Source organism: Numenius arquata, chromosome 12 (genome assembly GCF_964106895.1).
Source record: "Numenius arquata chromosome 12, bNumArq3.hap1.1, whole genome shotgun sequence".
Classification (NCBI taxonomy): domain Eukaryota; kingdom Metazoa; phylum Chordata; class Aves; order Charadriiformes; family Scolopacidae; genus Numenius; species Numenius arquata.
In genome coordinates, this window is record NC_133587.1 from 27,165,224 (window position 1) to 27,187,247 (window position 22,024).

A 22,024-nucleotide genomic window follows, 5' to 3' on the forward strand; every position below is an offset into this window, starting at 1 on the left:
AGACATTTCATGTGACAAAGAAGATCACAGACTGGATGACAAAGAGTAGTTCAGGCTCAAGATTAGTGACCCATTTTGCATTGGTAGGGAAAGATGATGCATCTCAGGATGATTGTTTCAGGCTCCCTGCACATTTGGGTAAAAATTGTCTTGCTTATTTTCTTCAAAGACTTTTGCGATTTAGAAATGTAATGCTTCAAATTAAAGCCAAGAAATTGGAGCAATAGCATCCAAGGAGCGCAACAGTTTCTCTAGCTCCTGACGTTCAGCACTGTGCATCATCTGCTTGTGCAGGGTGGATGATAATTTGGTATTGCTAATCTAGGGCTGAGAAGTTCATTAAGTGCATAATTTTGTTTAAAATATAATTTCTAAGTATTAGTAACTTGCTAAGAGTAAAGAACTTGCGATGGTTTTATAATTCCTTTAACAATCTCTTCTTCCTCTGCCCCCAAAAATTAATCCTGAGCACTTAATCTGTGCTCCTGTCTTACAAATAAAGACCCTGGGTATTTGCCTCAATCAGAACTGAGGTTTATGGAATGGAGATCAAAACTGGAAAGAAGCAAGCAACACTATTACTGTTTTGGAAAAGTGCAGCATGGGCAAAGGTAGTTAGCACTGCACCAAGATGTGCTGAGGCTTTTGGTCATGCTTTTTATAAAAAATTTTACTGTTCAGGTAAAAGAGAGGAAAGTGGTGAACAAAACAGGGTAGCTCTCCAGAGAGCATGCCCCTGATTGCAGTGAGACTGTGCAGATCTCCGGCACTGAGGATATGGCCCTAAACAAAAGGAGATTTTTATTAAGTATCTGTGTCCTTGTCTTTTTTTTTTTTAATAGTTTAGAATTACAGGTAGACCTAGGATAACAGCAAAATTATTTTGTTAGAATAAAAATAAGCCAGTTCATTGTGTAGTAAAAAAAATAAAAATGGACTGGTAGGAATTGGTGATAATGCAGGAATCGACATTGTCTCTTTTTTTATTTGTCCATGAGGAAATTGTTACCATTATTTAAAGCTGGTACAACCCAAGCTTTGTGTATAAAGGCTGAATAACAAGAAAAAACCAGAATGTACTGTCAGGAAGCACACATAATTCATGTAATTGTCCTGAATTTAAAAAGAAAAATTAAAAAAAAAAAAAATAGGTATTCATTTTGTTATGGAGCATTTTGGAAAGCCCTAGAACACACAAGAACTTTCATACCCAGCAGCTGAGCTGGTATGTTACAGGTAGTTTTTATGCATGAGCATCCTGACCTCTTTTTCCAGTCAGAATTAGTTCTAATGAGTTTGTCAGATGAAATGCTTACATACGATATGTCATAACAACACGTGTATGTTCCAAAAGAATCTGCAAAGCTGAGTCCAATGAGGTAACAAGAGCTGGGATGCATCTCACATCATGTTAACTATCTGAAGGGTAGATGGTCTAGTACATGAGATAAGGTATGAAATTTTCATGACATTTCTAGATATGAAATAAGCTAATTTATGCAGAAAAGCTTTAAAAATATTTTTATTTTGCCACTGAAATAATTTTCACAGGATGCAGAGAGTCAGAGCAGCAAAGACCTGGTGCACAACTCTACTTGGGTTGCACACTTTTTAAAAGCCTTCTGATGTTGATATAGAATTAAACAACCATCCAGGGTGCACAATATGTCACTTATCCACTTTTGATTGAGCTTCTCAGTGCTGCATATAAATCACAGCAATTTCTTTCATATGCTGTTTTGGTTTTTTCAGTGCTATGTTTTCTTCCATGCAACTGCTTTTATTATTTAAATCAATGGTTTAAATGTATTTGCATCTACTGCTCGCTATTAATGGAATAAAGAATCATATATTTGTCTTTAGGTATTACCTCATCTGTTACAAAACAAATGATGATCCTCCAGTCAGCCCGGAAACCTGTGCTGCCATCTTGGAAAAAGCCCGCCTTGACAACTGGGTTCTTGGAAAAACTAAAGTAATTTTTAAATATACTGTATCTGCATTATTGCAGTATGTCATTGTTAACTTATCAAGCAAATTTTTTTCTCACCCATTTGGTTGTGGTAGCTCTTGGTCTCTATTGGTTTAAAAAAACCCACCCTTTCCTGGGTACTGTTCCCTGATATCTGGCTGAAGTCCTGACCCTGTGAAGTGTTAAAATTTAGTGAGGCCACAGTGCAAAGCAGTATGTGACAACAACACTGCTTGCATTTGCTTTCAAAAAATGTGGTAGTTAGGGTCCCAGTGAGCTTAGTCCAAGCTTTCTTAAGGAAAAGAAGTTTTACTTCTTCCCTGGAGCAATCGGACTCACAAAGGGAGAGGAAAAGGCTTTGGCTTTCCGGCCAGAGGCTTCTGTGACACTTCACTGAGCACTGGGGGAAGAGATAGCAGGATCATCCCATATATGTGAAATGGGGTGAAGATTTTAGTATAAGAGAAACACATGTCTGTTCCCATACTCGTGCTTTTGGTTCTAGCTGACTAGTCTTCCCCGTGTGTCAGAGAGGGACACCCACCCACCCACCTCAACTGACAGATCTCGGGAGGTCTGCCAGAGAAAAGAAGCACCAGACAACTACTGCACCAAGTCTCTCTGTTTGCTAATGTAACAGAAGTGCCCAGAAGGATATGGATAGAGAGAGAGATGGATCATAAACTGTTTGAAATCACCTCAGTGTAGAAGAAACAACTGTTCTTCTACTGAGACAGCTTCCTGGATAGGTGGGACAGAAGGCCTGGAGTTACCTCCTCCTCTGTCTTCATATCCCTGTGCTGTCTTAGTGAGGCTAATGGACAACATAAAGCCAAAGGAACCATGTCTTGAGATGTGAGATCTGTAGCTTACGTTTACTTTGATTAGGGTTAACCTGTACCAACAAGTGATCAAAGATCGGGGAAATTCTGCAAAATAAGCATATTTATTGCCTTAATTGCACAAGCTCTTTCTACACACTTTATTTTATCCTAATATACACCAGGAATGTGTTTGTATCCCTTGTGCTGGACTAGTTTTCCAGGGGTTATATGAGCTTCATGCTTGATAAAAGCAATTTAGTAAATAAACAATGCCTTAGATTTAAAATTGGAAAGCAGAAAGGTTGAAGGTTCCAAATTTGGATCACGTTTATGTAAGTTACATCAGATTTGTGAGGTTAGCAAAACTGACAGCCTCATAGTTTTGAAAACAGATTTATAGGTACAGGCTGAAGTTTCGCACTGGGACTTCAAAACATCTTCTCATGAAAGCATGAACAAGCAGGGACTGGCAAAAGATGTTGAAGGAGAGAGTAAGGTAAACTAATACCCCAGACAATCAAAGTGCTATCTTTTAAGAATGATCCTTTGAGTACTACAGCTAAAGCATCTGTTCATCATTTGAAACCAACTTGTAATTCTTGTCGGTGTTAAATAGATTGAGTAAATAAAGGGCCTTGGAGGGTAACTTAAACTTTTACTTGTCTTCTTGCTCTTTTTAAGGTATTCCTCAAATACTACCACGTGGAGCAGCTAAATTTAATGCGGAAGGAGACAGTTGACATGATTATTTTGATTCAAGCTTGTGTCAGAGGGTGGCTGGGTTCAAGGAGATACAAAAAGATAAAGGAACAAAGGGAAAAAAGTGCTATTAAAATACAATCAGGTATTAAGTTTAAAATGTTTAACATTTTACTTAAAGCTAGTGCATGTGTACAAGTCATAAATGAGTATGCATGCTGGATTTGGATTTTGCAGTTTTCCTGGTGTTACATTTGACAAAATATTATACACTTGGTCATATCTATTCTTATGAAGAAAAATTTATTTTAACCAGATTAAGACAATCTCTTTACTGAAGTTACGTTTATCAATGTTACATTTAAAAGGCAATTTTAACAATGGAAGGACATGATTGCGTAGATGATACTGTTGTTAATAATATTCTGGCATGCTCTGACAAGGTTGTATAATATAATAATGAAAATCAAATGTATTAACCATCCTAGATAATAAGACCAATTACACTGTTGATGGAGACATCAACTGAAATTTTTAATGCATTTAAAACATCATCTTATTTTACATTCTGCTTCTCTTGTGTTTTCTATTAATTTCATTCATATTAACTTTACTCACCAGAAAACGTAGCTTTTATATAGATTTACTTCTTGTGCTCGTTTGCCATTTTTTTGAAAGATGAAGCCTGCAAAATACTTATGAATATTTTAATGGAATTCTGTAATTCCTTCCAGACTTTTTTTTATTCTTACAGACTTTTGTTTACCTAATAGATTATTTAATTTTTGACGTCTCTTTTCAGCTTACAGGGGTTTTGTTGCTCGTAAAGAATACGCAAATGCAAAACATAATAAAAAAGTGGAAGAATATATTACTAGACTTCAAGCAAGTAAGAATTGTTTGCTTTCATGGCTTTTAATGTGCTATCCATACACAATATGTTGATCCAGATTCTTTGCTATTACCTAGCTACACTTACTAACTATGCTCATTTACGCATTCTGAGGTATAATTTATCTATTATGTATCTATATAGAGTGCTTGAAATGGGTCGATGTATTCTGTTACCTGTACCTCAGAGTGGCTTAGGGGCACTTTCCACAGCTGTGAAGTGGGCTGGTTAAATGCTATAGCAAGCCTTTTCACTCCTAGTCTGGTATGTCTTAAGTATTACAGCTGGTATTGTAGAAGCCCCATATGATACTGTCTCCCTATAATGTGTGTGTGCATGCTGTTCTATTAGGAGCAGGCTATGTTTGAGAAGACTACAACCTGTAATTTCACTCATGTCTCGGGTTCTTTTTTGCCATCTCCCAATCCAAGCTAGCAAAATATTCCTTCTCTTCTGCAGCAGTAATCACCTTGGGCCCAGATGTATGCTATGTGACATCCCTTTTTACTCCCTATATTTCTGTCTGCCCCATCCCTGCAGAGATGTCCCCGAGCCAGATGCAGTCTAGGCAGCTCTGAAATCAGCAGCAGGACAACTAGAGAGGCACAGGTCTGAAAACAGCTGGCACAAATCTGCACAGCACTTTCAGTAATTACAAAGATGGCAACCCCAAATATAAGCTATTGCTGCCAGTACCCAGGCTATCTAGATTTAAACTACCTCAGATATGCCTTCATGAGGACATACTGACACCAGTGCTGGTTTTAATCCGTCAGATGCATCTGCTAATTGTGCTGAGCCGATGTTAGTGTGTACCGAAGAGCACTTCACCGCAGTCAGTAGAACTTCATTGGTGTACAAAACAATCTAAAACCAGAATAAAATCGAGTGATGTGCCAAAAATAATTACACATCTGAAAGTTGTTAATTATATTTGGGTATTTAGCAAATGTGAAAGTATGAATTTGCCACTTTGCTCTGTTTCTTGATCTCCCCAATGTTTCTTCTTGTCCACCTTCTCTGTCCCGTGTGCAGTTTCATTTCAATTTTTTTCAATGCATGAGAAGCCAGAACAAAATGGAAGTCCATTTTTACTTAGCTCTCTCAGGTTTTTTTCCCCTCATTTATTTCTAAACTAATATAAAACTCCTCTTCCAGTTTGAAAACAAAGCTTAGACAGCTACTATCTAATAATAAAGTTCTTGGGAAACTTCAATGGTGAACCAGAATAACTCTAAAAGGACCAGACTTAGCTTATATTGGCATGTCTACTGACAATGTAACTTGAGTTATTTCAAAATAACTCCTGTTGAGTTGCTTTTACATGAAAATGGAATGAGGATTGGCTTGGAAGCCCAAGAAACTCTAGAATTATTACAAGTGCTTTACAACTCTCACTTTTCTAAGGCCTTGTCAGACTGCAGTATAAAACCCAATTGTGCCACTTCCAATAAGTATTTGGGTTCCTTTACTATATATCCAATATCAAGATGTAGTTTATGTCCCTTTTATACAGTGCTTCTTACACTGAACCACTGCATCTAGTGGAGCCCAAGCTGGTCTGAATTATGAGTAGGGAATGCCTTATAAAGCAAATAAAACCTAGCACTCTGTTATATGAATGTGTTAGAATAGACTGCCTGTGCTCCCTTCCCAGTCTTCAGTGAGCTTGACCCTTCCCTGTGATGCAAAACGCTCTCAGCAGAGTTGAGTAAGAGCTCCCGTATCTACCATCTCCTCAGGGTACTTAAATCACCGGAGTCCTCTATCCATATAGTCTTGGTACTGCATTTGGAATCGGAGTTCAACAGAAATCTATGTTCTTTTTATTTTGCCAAGGATTAGCAGATTTGTGCTGAATTCCTGGAATTGCAGACTTGTCCAAATCATAGCACTGTGGAGACTATGCCAATTCCCATTAGGAAACTATTTGCAAGTTCAGGAATTTTTGAAGCAACATTCTGAATGCAATTCAGTTTCTGATTAAGACATGTAAAAGTGACCCAGGTGTCTAAACTTCTCTTACAGTCAGCAGAGCCTAGAGTTTGATACATTTTACTCAAAACCACCAAAAGCTGGGCTCATTTACCCCCATGTTGGTATCTAGTGTCGTTTGAGATGCCCTGGGTTATCTTGCCTGGCCTCCAGCTTTATTTCATGTGGTATACCCAACTTTCTCTCTCCAGAAAGTCACCTCTGTCTTGTTCTTTCTGCCAGCTCCGTGCAGATGCCTTGGCTCTCCTGGAGCACTTCAGATGGCACCAGATACCTACGTGCCAGCAACTGCATCAAGCCCCTAGTGACTAGTCAGTGCCTACATGTCTCAGGGAAGACCCATATTTGAGTCTTTATTCATCCTGTTTCGGACCAGAACGTTGAACTTGTGCGTCCCACAAAGCACAAGTAGCGAGTACCCTTGCCACAGTGCACCTGGTTGCTGTGGAGCTTAGCACACCTTTCATGCTGAGCCTTTTTCATTCTGAATAACGAGGTTTTGCAAAAGGAGCATGAGCTAAGTCTTCTGTAACTGCTGAGCTATAAAATTTTCAGTTTCTCTCTGATCGTTCACTGGATGTTCAACTAATTCCAAGTCTGTGCCAGAAGAGAGCCTGGCTATCTCTATAGCCTGATAATCAGGCATTTCGCAGGGAAATGAAAGACTGAGTCAGATCAATTGCCTGAATCAGGCAAAGCAGGTACATGAAGCTGAGAGCACTGTGTTCTAGAGGCACTTCTATAGCACTATGCTTCTGCTTCATTCTGCATCTTCCTGTATTTTCTTTAGTCAAATAAAATACGAAGAAAGAGCTTGTTTGTATCCTCATGTAGAATGGGTACAGATTTCTGAAATCTCAAAAAAGTTTTGTGGGAGAGAATAATTTCAGATGAAACATAATCGTAACAACCACCCCAATCCATATTTCCTTATTGTTTTTTGTTTAATGCTGTTATCATTTGACTCTCTGAAATGTATGGGACATGCATTGCTTGTTGCCTGAGGTTGTTTTATATCACAATTTGTATCAGTTGCCAGAGGATACTTACTCAGGAAGAAGAGAAAAGAACTAACTGAGACAAGAAACCAAGCAGCAATAACAATTCAGTCTCACTACAGGGGATATAAGGAGAGGAAGATCTTCAAAAGGAGGAGGTAGTGTTATTTTCTGTCTCTTATGTCACTCAGATGTGTTCCTTTTCAGTAACTATACTGCTGAAGAACAGCGATGTAAGCTAAAAGTGGAGCAAATTAGGATTATTCTAGGTATGTATGCAGAGGTAATACACATTTATGTGGAGGTTTTTAATGTCAGTAGCCAATTTTCTCGTATTTTTAAGGCCAGGGAATAAAGGCATATTTAGGGGAAAGATCAACAATATTGTGCTTACCTGTAATTTTAATGTAATCTGTAGGTTAGTCTATTTTTGGAACTAGCTCATCATAAAAAGCTCAGACGAGCAAGAAATAGGTGTCTATCTGCAAGGAACTGTTCTCATTTTAAGTCACATTTTAAATCTTGCTCAGATCAAACAGCTAAAAGTTAGGTGAGGTGAATCACAATCAAAATATCTCTGCAATGTGATTATAGTCCCAGTCTCTGAAATGGAGCTAGTAGCATTTTGCTCTTCACCATCATTTTTAAAAGTGATAGCATTTAAGCAGGTGGAGACTAGTTCAGAGAGGTGGAAGACAGCTGTGAAGGAGTCCAGAGTCTTTCAGAGGGAAGGAACAGGTTGGCAGATTTCACCTGGAACTGAAGTTTTATTGCTGGTACCAAAGACAGGTTACAGACTCGGTCTTTTAAATTTGACCTGGAACCTATGCCCAAGATAATTATTTTTGCATTCCTAGTGTGGCTTGAGGAAGTTTTCTTTCTTGAATACATTTAGGATTGTGTGTATTTATAAATATTTGAGGTGTTAAAAAGTTTCTGCCTTATGTGTTTGTTGACATTTAAATGAATTCTTTTACTGTTTTATCAGCCCTCATGCAGCCTAGATTGTCCCCCTAGCAATTTTCTCTGAGAAGTTTAACAGGGATATCCCTTTTCACTTTAAGAAATAATAATAATCAGAAAGACAGAGATTTGTTTGCTGTCTTTAATTCCAGCTATATGAACTAAATCTTTCCCATGTTGCAATATATCAAATTGGCATTTAGTACACAAACACTGCCAAAGGTAGTTGTAAAGTTGTCACTAGCCTTCATCTCCTTCAGCTCTAATTTTTGCCCAAAACTCTGTTCCATTCAGGGAATCACTGAGAAAGAAACAAACTGAAAATGCAGCATCCTCTAGCAAAAAGGAAAAGGATGAAGAACTTCAAGATAATGAGGAAAGTCCAGCTGGAGTGAAGAGTGCCCTTCCTAAAACAGAAGAAGAAGCAGCTGTCATTGTTCAGAGCCATTACAGAGGCTACAGAGTCCGTAAAAATATAGAGGAACAGCGCAAAAAAATAGCAGAGGAAGAATTATCTGCTGTGGAATTCCTTGAAGCACAACTGCAGCCAGCTCAAAATGATACACTGGAAGAAGCAGCAAATGAGGAGACTCAAGATGAAGCTGGTGCTGTTACTGACAGCGAGTGCTCTGGGTACAGTCACACAGGGAATGTCCAGGAGCAACAGAAAACATTCACCGAAGGAGAGGGAGCTTCTGTGAAGCAGAACCCTGCAGTTGAACATGTTGGGGAGGGTGAAGAACAGGCCTCTTCAGAAGAACTGTCCGGGAAATCTTCTGTCAAAATCACAGCTGAACCTGGTGCCCAGCAGGAGCAAGGTAACCGAGGCACGCTCAGCGCCGATGGGCAAAATCAAGAATCTGCTGTGGTCCAGCACAGGACTGACAGGGTTGTGGAAGGAAAGCACCTGAAACACGAAGCAGTGATGCCTACAGGATGTAAAGGAATTATAAGAAAAGAGTCACTAAGAGGCTCGAGGAAGCAAGTTGATACAGAAAAACAAGGTTCAGAAGACAAAGAGAAGGCAGCAGTGGTTATTCAGAGCAGTTACCGGGGTTACAGAAGGAGGGGACAACTCAGAAAAGAAGGGAAACTGCCTTGCAAAAGTCAAGAGAAAAGTATAAAGGAGCCAACAGAAGCAGCACACATTCAAAATAATGATCCCCAAACAACAAAAGATAGGCAAAGCAGCGGTACGGAGGCTGAAGACTCTAAGACACTGAAGGGAGACTCGGAGAAAGAGGCTTGTGATTTGGCAGCCTTTTCGCGGCAGGTAAGAACCTTATAAGCTATGTATGTTGAGTATAATACTCTGAGCAATGACAGAATAGAAAAGTTATTTTACCGGCTTCCGTGGCTGTCTTTAAACTGCAACTGAGATTTTGTAATGAACGTTCTATAATAATGCGTATTTTGGGCTGCAAGAGAAAATACCCTTTTCAGAAAGTAGTGAAAGACAAAGAGCACTGGCAAAAAAAATGATGTTAGCTTTAACCTGGTTTAGATTAAGTGCAGAAGCTTTGCCTTTGTTTGTTGAAATGTGTGTTTACCAGGCAAGGTCCTTAATTCAATAAACTCGCAAAATGTCTCTCTAAATGAAGCTAAAAGTTGTGCTGCCAATGTCAGGGACTCACACATGTGCAGAGAAATATGCCTACAGCTCTAGAAGCTGGTTTGCATCAGCAAGGCACCGTCTGCTCGCACGTGTGAACCACTGTGAAGTAGCTGCAGGACTGGGCTGCAGTGTGGAGTTTCCTACATGTCTTCTTTTCCTCCTTTTTTGTTTCTTCGCCTTTTTGTTTCTTCTTCTTTTTTTCCTTCTTTTGTTCTTTTTTTCTTATTCTATTGTTTCTTCTTTTTTTCTTATTCTTTTTTTCTTCTTTTTCTTCTCTTTTTATTCCTCCTTTTTTTCTTTTTTAAGGTGGTTGGGGAGATAAATGTGGTAAGGTTCTAAACTGCAGTAGAGGGAGCAATACCTTTAAATTCATTCTCTGCACAACTATTTTACCTTTGATAACCTTGGAATACATATACTTATTCACATAACGTTGTAAAATGCTGTGTTATATTTTTCAGATATCAAAATTATCCGAAGACTACTTAGCATTGCAGCAAAAATTGAATGAAATGATATTATCACATCAGCTGAGACCCGTGATGCTGTCCAAAGATAAGCAAGCTAATGGCCGACTTTCTTCTCATGTTTGTCAGTCAGGTAATGGTGAACCTTACTGTTAGCAGAATTTTCATTTGTAAACAGGACTGTCAAGGAGTGACTCCTAGTCATGTTTTTAAAGGCCAGGGAACCAGTAGGTGAGTTGGCTCTAGCTTATCATATAACGCAGGCCGTACATTTTTGTACTAAGCCCCATATCAGTATATGTATGGAACATAGTTTCCAGAGAAATATCCAACACTGGTTGGGATTTACATACTTACCATATTCTTGGTATTTTGTTTCAGTGCTGTTTAAAATTGGTGAATGAATCCTTGTGAGACCTAGACATAGCATCTCTAAGAATACATTTATTTGGTAAAAAATCCACATTGGCTCTTTTTTACTCATATGTTGCTCAACTGTGTGTGCTACTGGTAAGATATGGGACCATAGTTTAAAAACAAAATATTTTTGGGGTACTACGTCAAACAATTTACTAAAGTTTATCATGTATATGCTGAGAAAAGTTTTAGCTATCCACAAGTGCAACTGGAGCTACCAAAACTTGTAACTCCTACCCACGTTGGTCGATATGTCCTTAAAGTTACAAGTAAAGCTTTATGAATAATTGGCATCCATTTAACTCACACACTTAGGACAACATGACCTTTGAAAATACACTCCAAAGTTATTTGTATTCCAGTTAATGTGGTCAGTGGGGGTTCCCAAAGTGGAAGCACACTTGGAGCAGGTTAGGTGGCAGTGGGGAGTACTGGGAGAATAAAGGTGGAAGACGTGGGATTCAGAGCAAGCAGATCATGAAGACCTGTGCCCCATAGAGGGGTCCTCAGGGAGCTGTCTGAGCTGCTCAGTCCTCTTCAGCTAAACCTCTAAGTGTACACTGGCTGCTGGTAGATAATCTATGCAGTTCAGCCTGTTTCCAAGACCAATGTGAGAAAACAAATGTTAAATGGAAAACTAAGCACCCTGATCTTTCATTAAAGACAGAGCAATGTTTGGGATTGTTATTAATGGGTTTGTACTGAGTTCTTTATTAAATTGTGCCATTTTTTTTACAAGATTACCCTGAGGAATTAAAAATGCATGCTGTGGAAAATAACTCTTGGTTCTTACACGTTTTCCTATAGAAGCTAGAGAAGACAGGTAGATAGAGGGAAAGGGAATACACAGATCCCTGTTAAAGGTCTCATTACTTACACAAGTGAACCAAGAGAAATCATATCGGTATGTTCATGCCATGTGCGAAATGGAGCAATCTACCCTTCACATTACAGGAGGCAAAAGGATGCCAGGGCTTGTCACCTGTGCATGCAGCCCTGCTTAAAGTGGTGACCGGTCAGCCACTTCACTTCCCTTTATCTCCAAAAATATGCCTGTGTTCAGTTCATTTAGGTTGTGCTGCCTACAGCACAGGAGTTATCAGCATTCTGGGTATCGTTCTTTCTTCCTGTATGCAATGTAGTAAGATAACTACATATAACAAAGACTTAAGGTAATGTGCTGCAGACTATTATGCTGAAGTGAAGCAGGTAGATGTGGTGAGCAAACAACTGTCTATTAAATAGGGAGGAGCCTTCCTGTCTTCTTGCTTACATTATGTGTTACAGTACAATTTATACACACACATTTACAGAAGGATATGGTTTTACTGCAGGTTTTCCTCTAGGGGTACCTTTGTTTTCCTACCCTTATGAAGGCAAGGATTGTTGAGCTTTAGCTGCTCTTTAAATCATGTAGTATTTACCTATTTGTAATTACTTTGGTCATTTGCATTTATTTACACTTATTCCTCAGCTTCACTAGTTTTATATGTCTTTTTACAGCTATAACACGTGAATTGTATTTTATAGCTGTATGCCAGATTGGAATACTTGTCTTCCCTCATCTGTGGGTAGGTGGCTGTTGTTCAGTTTGAGAATTTACCTGCTCCTCTGATGAAATATTTCATTACATTGCTGCCCACAGAAGGGGAGGAACTGGGGGGCAGCTGGACGGCATACTGTGACAAATGTTCAGATTTCCAAAACTGTTTATTTTCATAAAAATACAAAGCCTACAGTTTAAAGAACAGATGAGCAAAAAGATTAAATGAATCTTAAATCCCAAGGTTAAGTTGTTCTTAAGTGAATTTATTTGTATTCATAAAAATGCATAAAGCAAGCTGCACAAGGTTCCTGGAATAAACAATATTCCCTGTGGCTCGAATTTCTGAGTAGGTTATATTTGCTTGCTAAATGCTTTCAGCTAAGCATAATGGCTACATCCCAGGACTGCACCTTTGGACTGCTAGTGAGCCTTGGGTTACGGTGGTGTCAGAATAAATACACAAATAGCCACTGTCAGGTTTTTTTGAGGGCAAAGCCTGAAGTGAGGGGAATTTGATCATTATGGGAGCAATTTTTTTATTTTTTTCTCCAAGATGAATAATGGCACCCATCCTTGCAAGAATTAAATGACAGTTCAAGTACAAAATATCAGGAAGAGAATTTTCTATATTTAGCATGAAATTCACGTGGTACAAGGAACTCTGGTGCAGCTGAGGACCTCTTCAGCTCCATGAAGCAGTGAGACAGGCAGGGTTTTCATCCAGGATTCCTCCTGCTGTAGGGTTTTGTGGGCAGCCCTTGCAAGGAAAAGGAAGCCCCTGTAGCACTGGGTGCACAGAGCAGTATTCGCTGGCTGGTCTTTCTTCTTTGCAAGTGAATGGCCAGCCAGGGAGCACCGAGGCATGGGACTGGAGAAAAGCAGGGTAGTCAAGTGCTTCTGCTGTTTGGTCGTTCTTGGCTACTGTAGTGGCCCTTTGGACACCATGCAGCCAGGACATAGAAGATTTGTGCTGGGAGCTGGTCAGATCCATGCAGAGCATAAGATTTGGGAGGTCACAGAAATGGAGTGCAGCCGTTTTCCTTAAACATCCTCTCCTCAATAGCAATAATCCCAGGTCACCAGACTCTCCAAAATGAGAGTATTAGTGTCAGCCAGAGAATGAAACTGCTTCCCTCAGTGGGGCGAGCAGGACTTAGGTGCGAGAGACCAAACATTCTCAACTCCTGCTGGATCCAGTTGAAAAGTTCTTGGTCTCTTACAGTTCCTAGTTCTAAATCTCTGCCAGAATAATCTCTCTGTTTTCTCCAGATTGCTAAACGTTACCACTCATAAACTCTAATTTCCAAATCTGACTGTGTTAAATGTCCCATGAATAAGCAATGCCTAAAAATTACTAACCAGAATGTTTTAAGAGCAGTGCTTTTTTTATGGGCAAATCCCAAACTTGAGTAATTACATCCTCATACTGTGTACAGTTAGGACAGTAAAAAGGTATTCACATAAATGTTGTAAGCAGTAATAGGTGTTTACTTCTCATTAACAAGTCCTGGAATTCCAGTTACTGTATTTGCATTTTCCTGATTACTTCCAAGACCCTCTACAAAACCCATACAATTACTGCTTTTACTCTTGTTTTTCTTCCTGCATTATTCTGAGCCTGGCTTTATGCTTCCTGTCCCCGTAGATGTGGAACAGCACTGAATCAAACATGTAACATTTCACTTAAATGACCTGAAGATGGGTTTATCCATTTCTCCAGGTGGCCTAATAAATAGAGACCTTTCATCACTTAGATGCTTATCCCAGCTGTAACCATGCTATTTCTCCAGTCTTCAGTATAAGATCTGTTGTAAGTCATACATTAATTTACATTAGCGTCCAGGGATGTTGATTCCTCCAGATTGTTGTCTTCCAGGCTTATCGTTGTATGTCAGGGTGTGCAGACACAGTTCAACCTAAAGGGCTGATACTGACTCATCTTTATTCAAGCATTTCTTGCTCATACTTGAGTCTTTCAAGCACATGCATCTCTCTGCAGTTTCCTTAGTTTGTGGTGGTGTTCAGGATACATATACATCAAATGAGCTGGTCCTAAATTTCGTTGTCCTTTTTCTTATTTTTTCAGTGTATTTGGAGCTTTCAATGAACATAAAGTAGTAATACCTTGTAAATGAACACCACAGAGTCAGAGTGCGTGTGCAACTTATGTGGGAGCCTTGAGGTAGTGTTAGACAAGCTAGCTGAGATACTGATAGGAATAAGGAATTTTCCATAGATTTGCTAAACGCTCTTTCATCTTACCTGGCAGCAACACTGTTCACACACCTTTGCTAACTCTGTAATTCATCCATTCTCATGGAGAATGACCTTAACTTTTATTAAACTTTCCATAATCACTTGATCGAATCTGTGTTCTATCAGTCTGCTTCAGGTTTGGGCGGCAGAGAGATATACCTTCCTGGGCATGGGTTACAGCATGGCTGACATTTCACTGTTAAGGTTCAAAAGCAAAGCATCCATGTCATGAGAGCAAAACCTCTTTTCTTTTGAGTAAGTGAGTACTGACTGCATGCGCTTAAGCAGTTGGAGGAAAATCCTTCTCCCTTTCAACTTGTTCAACTCATCTTCCTGTTGGTAAAACCTTTAAAAAGGAATGACTGTGTAACATCAAATGTTTTTGTTTCCAATGTCTCCTGCATGGCTTCTAGGGCGCAGGAATGTGTCGCAGCACTGACAGCACCTGTGGAGGTAGATAAAACCACAGGGCAAGGGCAGGCTGCAGAATCCCGGGAGTCTCAGCACAGTCCTTCCATCCAGTGCCTGGGCTGTGTTAATGACTAATTGGGACATAACTTTAAGCAAATCTCTGTGTGTCTTGCTTTGTGCATCTCATTTACCCTGCCGGTAGGATGGGGATGATAGTGCCAACCTGATATTTCCAAAGTGCTTTGACAGCTACTGCTGTGAATGGTTCTTGTATCAGTGTTGTAACGTATGTATCTAAATATTTGTTAGATAGAAAGCATCAGTTCTGCTTTTACATCTGAAGCACACGGCCAGATCTGGCTAGAGATACTTGAAGTCTTAAGGAAAAATAGGCTGTAGGATATTTTTACTATGGAGAGCCTAAGCTTCAATAGAAACCTTTTCTTTGTAATGGACTCTAGAAGCAACATAATTGGCCTATTAATAAGTGAATTATTTTACTCTTCCTTTCTGCTTCATTGCCTACTGCAGAAAGGTGTAGGCCATCTGGAAAATAAGAGCATCAAACTCACCATTTATCAGGCTTGGGTATCTAATTTGCCTTCCACCTGTAACTCTACAAAGTAAATGATTTCTGGGATTATCAGCAACTAATGAGAAAGCAAATTTTACTTTGTGCAGTGTTATCCAATACAAGCAACTACCACATCAGCTGCGTTTCAGTAGCAATGAACACACAAATCTAAGTGCAGAAGGAAATCACAGGTTCACTTTCTGGTGAAACAAAGCTAAACCCCTCAAACTATTTTTTACTTACTGTGTAATTTGGAGACAAAACTCAGAATTGCATTTTCAGCCCTCCATGTAATTCTAAAAAGGAACAGTGGAGGTCCAAGCTTAGAAGGCTGTCTGGCTCAACGTGGTATTTCTGTCCCCTCCATTCTGTGCCCCTCCATGTACAAGGCATGAGCTGAGATGAAAAGATGTTTTTTACTGAAGCCCTTATCATTGTCAAAATGATGGTTTCTGAATGTAAGAGGAATCTTCTTTGCAGAGCACGTACACAAGAAGTGAACAAGTAATTTCAGTTGGAATAACTGTAATCTGGAATACAATAATGCTTTATGTGTTTAACAGTGATGAATTAAATAATGTAACAGCATACATAGTGATGAATTCTTAGGGGACAATAAAAACTTTTCAGGTATTATGAGAGCCTTTTCCTAAGGGCTCCCAGTTTGGCTTCATTTTCTTTTTCCAGATTTCCACGCAGTCATGACCTTTGACACAATTTTTTTAAATGTCCTACAGACAAGGGACTTGGTGTTTCTATTGAACTACACTGAATTTTAAGTTTTTTTTAAAGGCATTGTTTCCAGTTTAGGCTCCTGTTGTGCTTAAAAATAAAATAGGGAAGATATGCCTCTACACTGTCACAAATGGAAACTCAGATAACTCCAGGTGGCCCATTTTAAATGCAGCAGGGTAACAACAGCCCACATAAGAGCACAGTCAGACCTGCTATACCTATTCAAATCAAAGAATGTTATTTATATTTAATACAGGTTACTGAATTTATTGCATCTAAATTTCATTGTTTAACATGAATTATCTGTACCCTGGCTTCAAAAAACACCATTGTTCTCTTAAGTGCAAAATGTTAAAAGATACTTGTTCATTCATTACATGAGCAGCAGTCTGCATCTCAGATAAGAAACTAAAACAATAAATGTAATCATTATCCAGCTACAATTTAAATTAACATTATTCATCCTGCCTCCTCTGTATATCCATGACCTTTACAAGCCTTTATTTATCACTCATAACAAAAAACTTACACAGCTACTTTTGCAGGAGTCAACACTGATGTATTACTGATCATTTCTCATTTTAAATGATTGTGCCACCTCCTTAATTAAAAAGATGTCTAATGTACATGGGACAGTTTTTATCGTGTAAGAGGGTTTCTGATGGTCATTAGAGAACAAAATACAGTCTTCCTTCTAAGACTCAATCACATGTCATTAGCACATTGGGGTTATGGAGTTAAAGTCACTTCATGTGAAAGGGGATTAGATCAGCAGAACACACTTTAGTAATTCATTGGGAGCTAGATCCTCATTCCACCTTCACACTATATTAATTTATGAGTAAGGAGATGTTCTTTCTCATGGACTGTCCTCTGAATACTTCTGTGAAGGGACAAGGACAATCTAAAACCTCACTGGATAATGCAATATACCTGGACACACAGTTCACGGTGCCTAGACCTCGTGCTGTGACTTCATTCATCGTCCTGTACGTGTCCTTGTGACCTATCTCTGTCTTAGGTGTACTGCTGCCCTGCAACCCCTGCTCCCTTCATCATGAAGGAATTGCTGTAGCCCCTTATTAACTTTCCTGATAGCTGAAGCTGGATGTATGGTGATCATGCTCACCACACTGTACATCTGTGGTTCCCCAGAGTCAGTCCTGTGGTCTCAGAACCTATAAGCCTATGAGCCCTTAGCAGCCCTATATCTTAGCATTGTCAGAACTGCAGATATATTTTTTAAAAAGCAAATATCCAAGACATTTTTCTAGTTCCCCATGTGCCAGCCATTGTAACCCACAAGTCAGTGTCTAACTGAGCTTGGAGACTGCCAGAAGACAGCAGTTCCATTTTGTGTTAAAATCTTGACTTTGCTTCCATTAGAATGAAAGCACTTTTTGCATGTTTGCAGAAAGGTTTTGTGGAAATAGAGACCAGAAGTTGAGTACACTAAACTAGATTATGCTGGATGCAGTGGATATGGTGGTCACGCTGTGTTGCCCAGTGGTACAGGGTTTGGCTTGAAATGAACAGCCTCTGCAGGAGACCTTGGCAAAACTATGAAAATATAGAGGACCAACCTCTGAATCAGAGGTCTAATGCTAGTTCCCTTATTCAGCACCTTAATGATTGACTTAAGTCTGAAAAAATCATCCCAACCACCCAGGTCCCTGTTACGAGCCTTCCAGTAGCCATTGCCTTTCAGAGTCCTTTTCTGAATGTGGAGCATCAGCCCTTTTTAGGAGGAGAAGCCTGTGACAGGCAGACTGCTGGGCTGTTCCAGCCTGACATTCATTATGTGTCATCTGCCTATGTGGTAGTCAGCACTCCAATGGATAAACCCATTCCTCTTTCCAGTCTTGCCATGGAAATGCCCCAAACAGTTGCTTTCTTGAGCTTCTGCAAGCAGTAAAAGTGCCTGTGTGGATTTTTTTTTTCCTTTGGTGAAATTCTCTCCTGTTTTTGTAAAAGCCTACCATTCTGTGAAGAAATAAGCGTTGCTATCTTCTGCTTTTTTACAGTTGCGGCCAAAGTAGAAGACTCTCGCCCAATGCAGAGACCCCCAAGAAGGCCACGGAAGCCTAAGACATTAAATAATCCAGAAGACTCCACCTACTACACTCTAATACATGTGAGTTTAGCAAGTTTTTGTGGGCTAAGACTGTCAGATAATTCCCAATTGAACTTTAATTCTAATTGCCCAATTCCCCGTATTCCTTTCTAATACAACATAAAAGCTGTGTTCTGCTGAAAGGAGGCAGGCCAGAAAATTCACATTTCAAACTAGATTTGAAATTATTAAGGTTCAGAGTTGGGCCCTAGGTCAGACCAATTTTTAGTTTTCTACCTAAACATACATACATACATTATATGCAGAAGCAGCATTTGCACTTTAAATACCCAAATTAAGTGTCCGGTCTCCGTAGTTTCTTTGCAAGTCATGGGAGAGAAACAGGTTTGTTCAGAGAGCTATTTTGAGTGTCTAAATTAGTGCTTGATCTTGCAGAGAGAGCAAATATTAAAATAGGCTGTATTAGTATGCACACTGTAACTTCCTTTACAAATGTGTCAGATTGTGATTATGAAGGAATTGGCAAATACCAACAGCTCAGGAGACTAATGGATTTGAGTGTCTTTATATATAGCCTTTGGTCCAAGTTCAGATACCGAGGGCTGCTTTTCGCTCTTGACTTCAGTGCCCTTAAACATAGAAAAAAAAAGGCAAGAAAGTAAGCAGAAAGAGAGAAAATGTAAAAGCAGCTCAGAAAGCAGTTCCAACAAAAAAAAAGCAATTAAACTCATTTGCTCGAGGTGCCTGTATCTTAGTGACCTATTTTAACAGCCGGTGAGAGCCCAGCTAATAAACTAAGCGTAGCAATTGCTTCTCCTTTCAACAGAAGGTGTCACCAGGGCCTTTAGGGAGAGTTGTGCCTGGCATACCAAAAAAGACACAGCTATGTTTTATTACGGGGGCTTTGACATAACACAGCTTTGGAACACTGATATTCTGGAAAGAAAATGATATTCTTAAAAATAAATTGGCACGTAAGAATAAGATTTGTTTTGCGAAAGCAAGACTGGTGAGATAAAGGACTGAAATGAAAGGCATGACACTGAATTCTGTATTAGGAAATTTCCGAGGTGAAGTGTAATTCTGAAGTAAATGCAGATTTTGAAAGCCGCGACTACAGAGTCAGGAACATAGTATTTTCTGAAAGCTAATTTGTGACATGGCCAGCTCATTGTCAGAAAACAGCCATCACATCAGTGAGAACAAAAACGGCAGTAATGCTGGGGAATTTTTAAACAAATTTTTAGCAGCAGTTTTTCAAGTTGTTAATCAATATTACCTTCAATTAGTTGTATTTTTTCAAGAAGCCATGAAAAAGAGAAGCCTATCTTCCTAACTCTGGTAAGTTAAAGGTTCAGTATAAACACCTATACACTGGAGCTTGGAAAGGGGACCTACTAGTTCTTAAATTCTTAGAGCTTGGGCAAGTCATTGAGCTCTAACTTGAGGGTAGTCAGCTTTTCCAGCTATCATGACTTTTCTACCTTATTAAAAATCTCCGTGACCTGCAGGTATTTGCAGATGATTATGAAGCCCAGATCACCTGAAAGTGAAGGCACACAATATGAATGCATTTTTTGAAAAATTTCCTCTGTCTTCTGCAAAACCAGATATTTCTCTCACAGTATGTTACAGATATTAATTAGACACCATTCTCACTCATCTCCTTGCATATCAACCGAGCTAAAGTGGTGTATGGATCTAAATGAAGTCTGACAATAGCCCACTGTTCATACAGGGCACTAAAAGTTCATTTTGGGTTTTATTTTTCTAGATCAGCTTAGCATTTTGAAATTATATGTCTTGTGCCTTTACCTGCATAGGAAGTGTCTGTCCATCAGGATTTCTGATTCTCAGTGATTTTGCAGTGGGACAATTCACTAATTGTAGTAAGTTTTCGCTTGTTTGCAAGAAACACAACTAAGACCATCTGCACTTAATAATACTGCTTGTGAAGTGTGATGCTTTAGATGCTGCAGCATAGCATTGTTTTGGCTGTAGGGACAGAAATCTATTTGGGATAAGAAATTATTCACATTCCCTATGAATCTTTCTCCTCTGCCTTTCTGGATGTTTTGTGTCCTAAAGGTGCTTTTGCCACCTAGTATATACTGCTTTTTAAATGTCCATTTTGTTCTACTAAAACCTGTGACAAGACTGCATTGACATTAATGAGAGGAGGATTCTGCCTGCTCCCACTGGGTATTTATGGAAATTCTCATGGCATCACGGTAACCTTCCCTCAGTGAGATAGTGTTGTCAACTTCATTAAAACAACTATAGATATTTCAAAGTTTTAGATCTCCTTTTTGTTTTCTGATCTCGATTGCTTTAGCTTTTTTTCACAGTATGGCAACTGAAATTTGGGAGTAACAATGCTAATCCCATTCTCAGCCTCAAAGATTCTGAAAATAGATTTTTCTGGGGCACTTGCTCACAAATTAGATTCTCTATATTTTCTTTTAACAAAAAATGTACAACACTCCTACCTAACATGTTGACGACTTGTATCTTTGCATAAGCTTTCCTTTTAGTATTTTTTAAATTACTTTGTATTTTCTTAGAAATCAATACAAGATGAAAAACGGAAACCAAGAAAAGAAAGGTAATTTTTTTCATTATCACACTATTGTCATTTCAGTACTCTAGAAATAGTTCTTAGCGGTACTTCAACCAGGAGAATAAAGCATTAAAAAAAGCATGATAATTTGGTGATTCACAGGCAGGGCATCATATACGAAGTTAAAATATGCAATTTTCAGCAACAAAAATCCATTATAGAATTCAGTCATTCAGTTTAGTACAGCATGGCCCTTTACCATGGCAACACAAGCACAATAATAAGTTAAGATAAGGTCCACATCAAAGATAGTTCTGACACAGAAAATAATTGAAGGTGCTTAAAATTCCAGTCAAAGCAAATGAGCAACCAGTTCTTTTTTGTTAGCAAAAATACAAAGACTGCTAAAATTCTCTCCTAAAAAAACATATGACTGTTTGGAAATAGATCATAAGACATTAAAACAATAATTATTAATAACAGGTAAAGAAGAGTAGCCATTGAAATTGCAACCAGAAGTCTCTTGTAACTATTTTGATGGATCTCTGCAGAAATAAAAGGAAGCAATAGATATAGTCTGTCCTTCTGTATCTTAGATTCTTACATGTGCTGTAGACCTGGTTTGCAGTTCCTGACATACATCACAGCTTTACTTTATTTGTGTTTCTATACTTCAGCTTTTTTGCTGCTCCCAAGCGTCGCTGCTATGGTACTAGAGCATATGTGCTATGGTAGCCTGGTCATAGATGCAAGATGAACGGGCCCTTAGCACTATCCTAGGCTGAGGTTGCAGAATACAAACTCTGTATCTAAAATATGTATCTTAAAGGAAATTACGTGACATTATATGCACATAATATGCGCTCACAGCATCTAATTTCATTTTACCACAGTTTGAATTGCACTTGTTTATGCCACGGCTTGAAAGATTCACTTAATGTCCCTGTCCCTCATGTCTGGTCTGTTACAGCTCTTCTTTTGATGCCTTATTTTTGAATGTTGAATATCATGTTGAAAAGTGAAACT

At 38.9% G+C, this 22,024-nt stretch overlaps 1 protein-coding gene across 1 annotated transcript in view; it reads left to right on the top strand.

Annotated features, from left to right (window-relative positions):
* The window catches only part of LOC141471205 (myosin-IIIa-like), a 54,749-nt gene that overhangs the window by 30,634 nt on the left and 2,091 nt on the right, over positions 1-22,024 (top strand). The window contains exons 14-18 of the mRNA XM_074157626.1: positions 8,683-9,616; positions 10,265-10,285; positions 10,420-10,558; positions 18,389-18,498; positions 21,003-21,043. Coding sequence (XP_074013727.1) covers positions 8,683-9,616; positions 10,265-10,285; positions 10,420-10,558; positions 18,389-18,498; positions 21,003-21,043 — 1,245 coding nt within the window. The remainder of the gene's footprint in view (positions 1-8,682; positions 9,617-10,264; positions 10,286-10,419; positions 10,559-18,388; positions 18,499-21,002; positions 21,044-22,024) is intronic.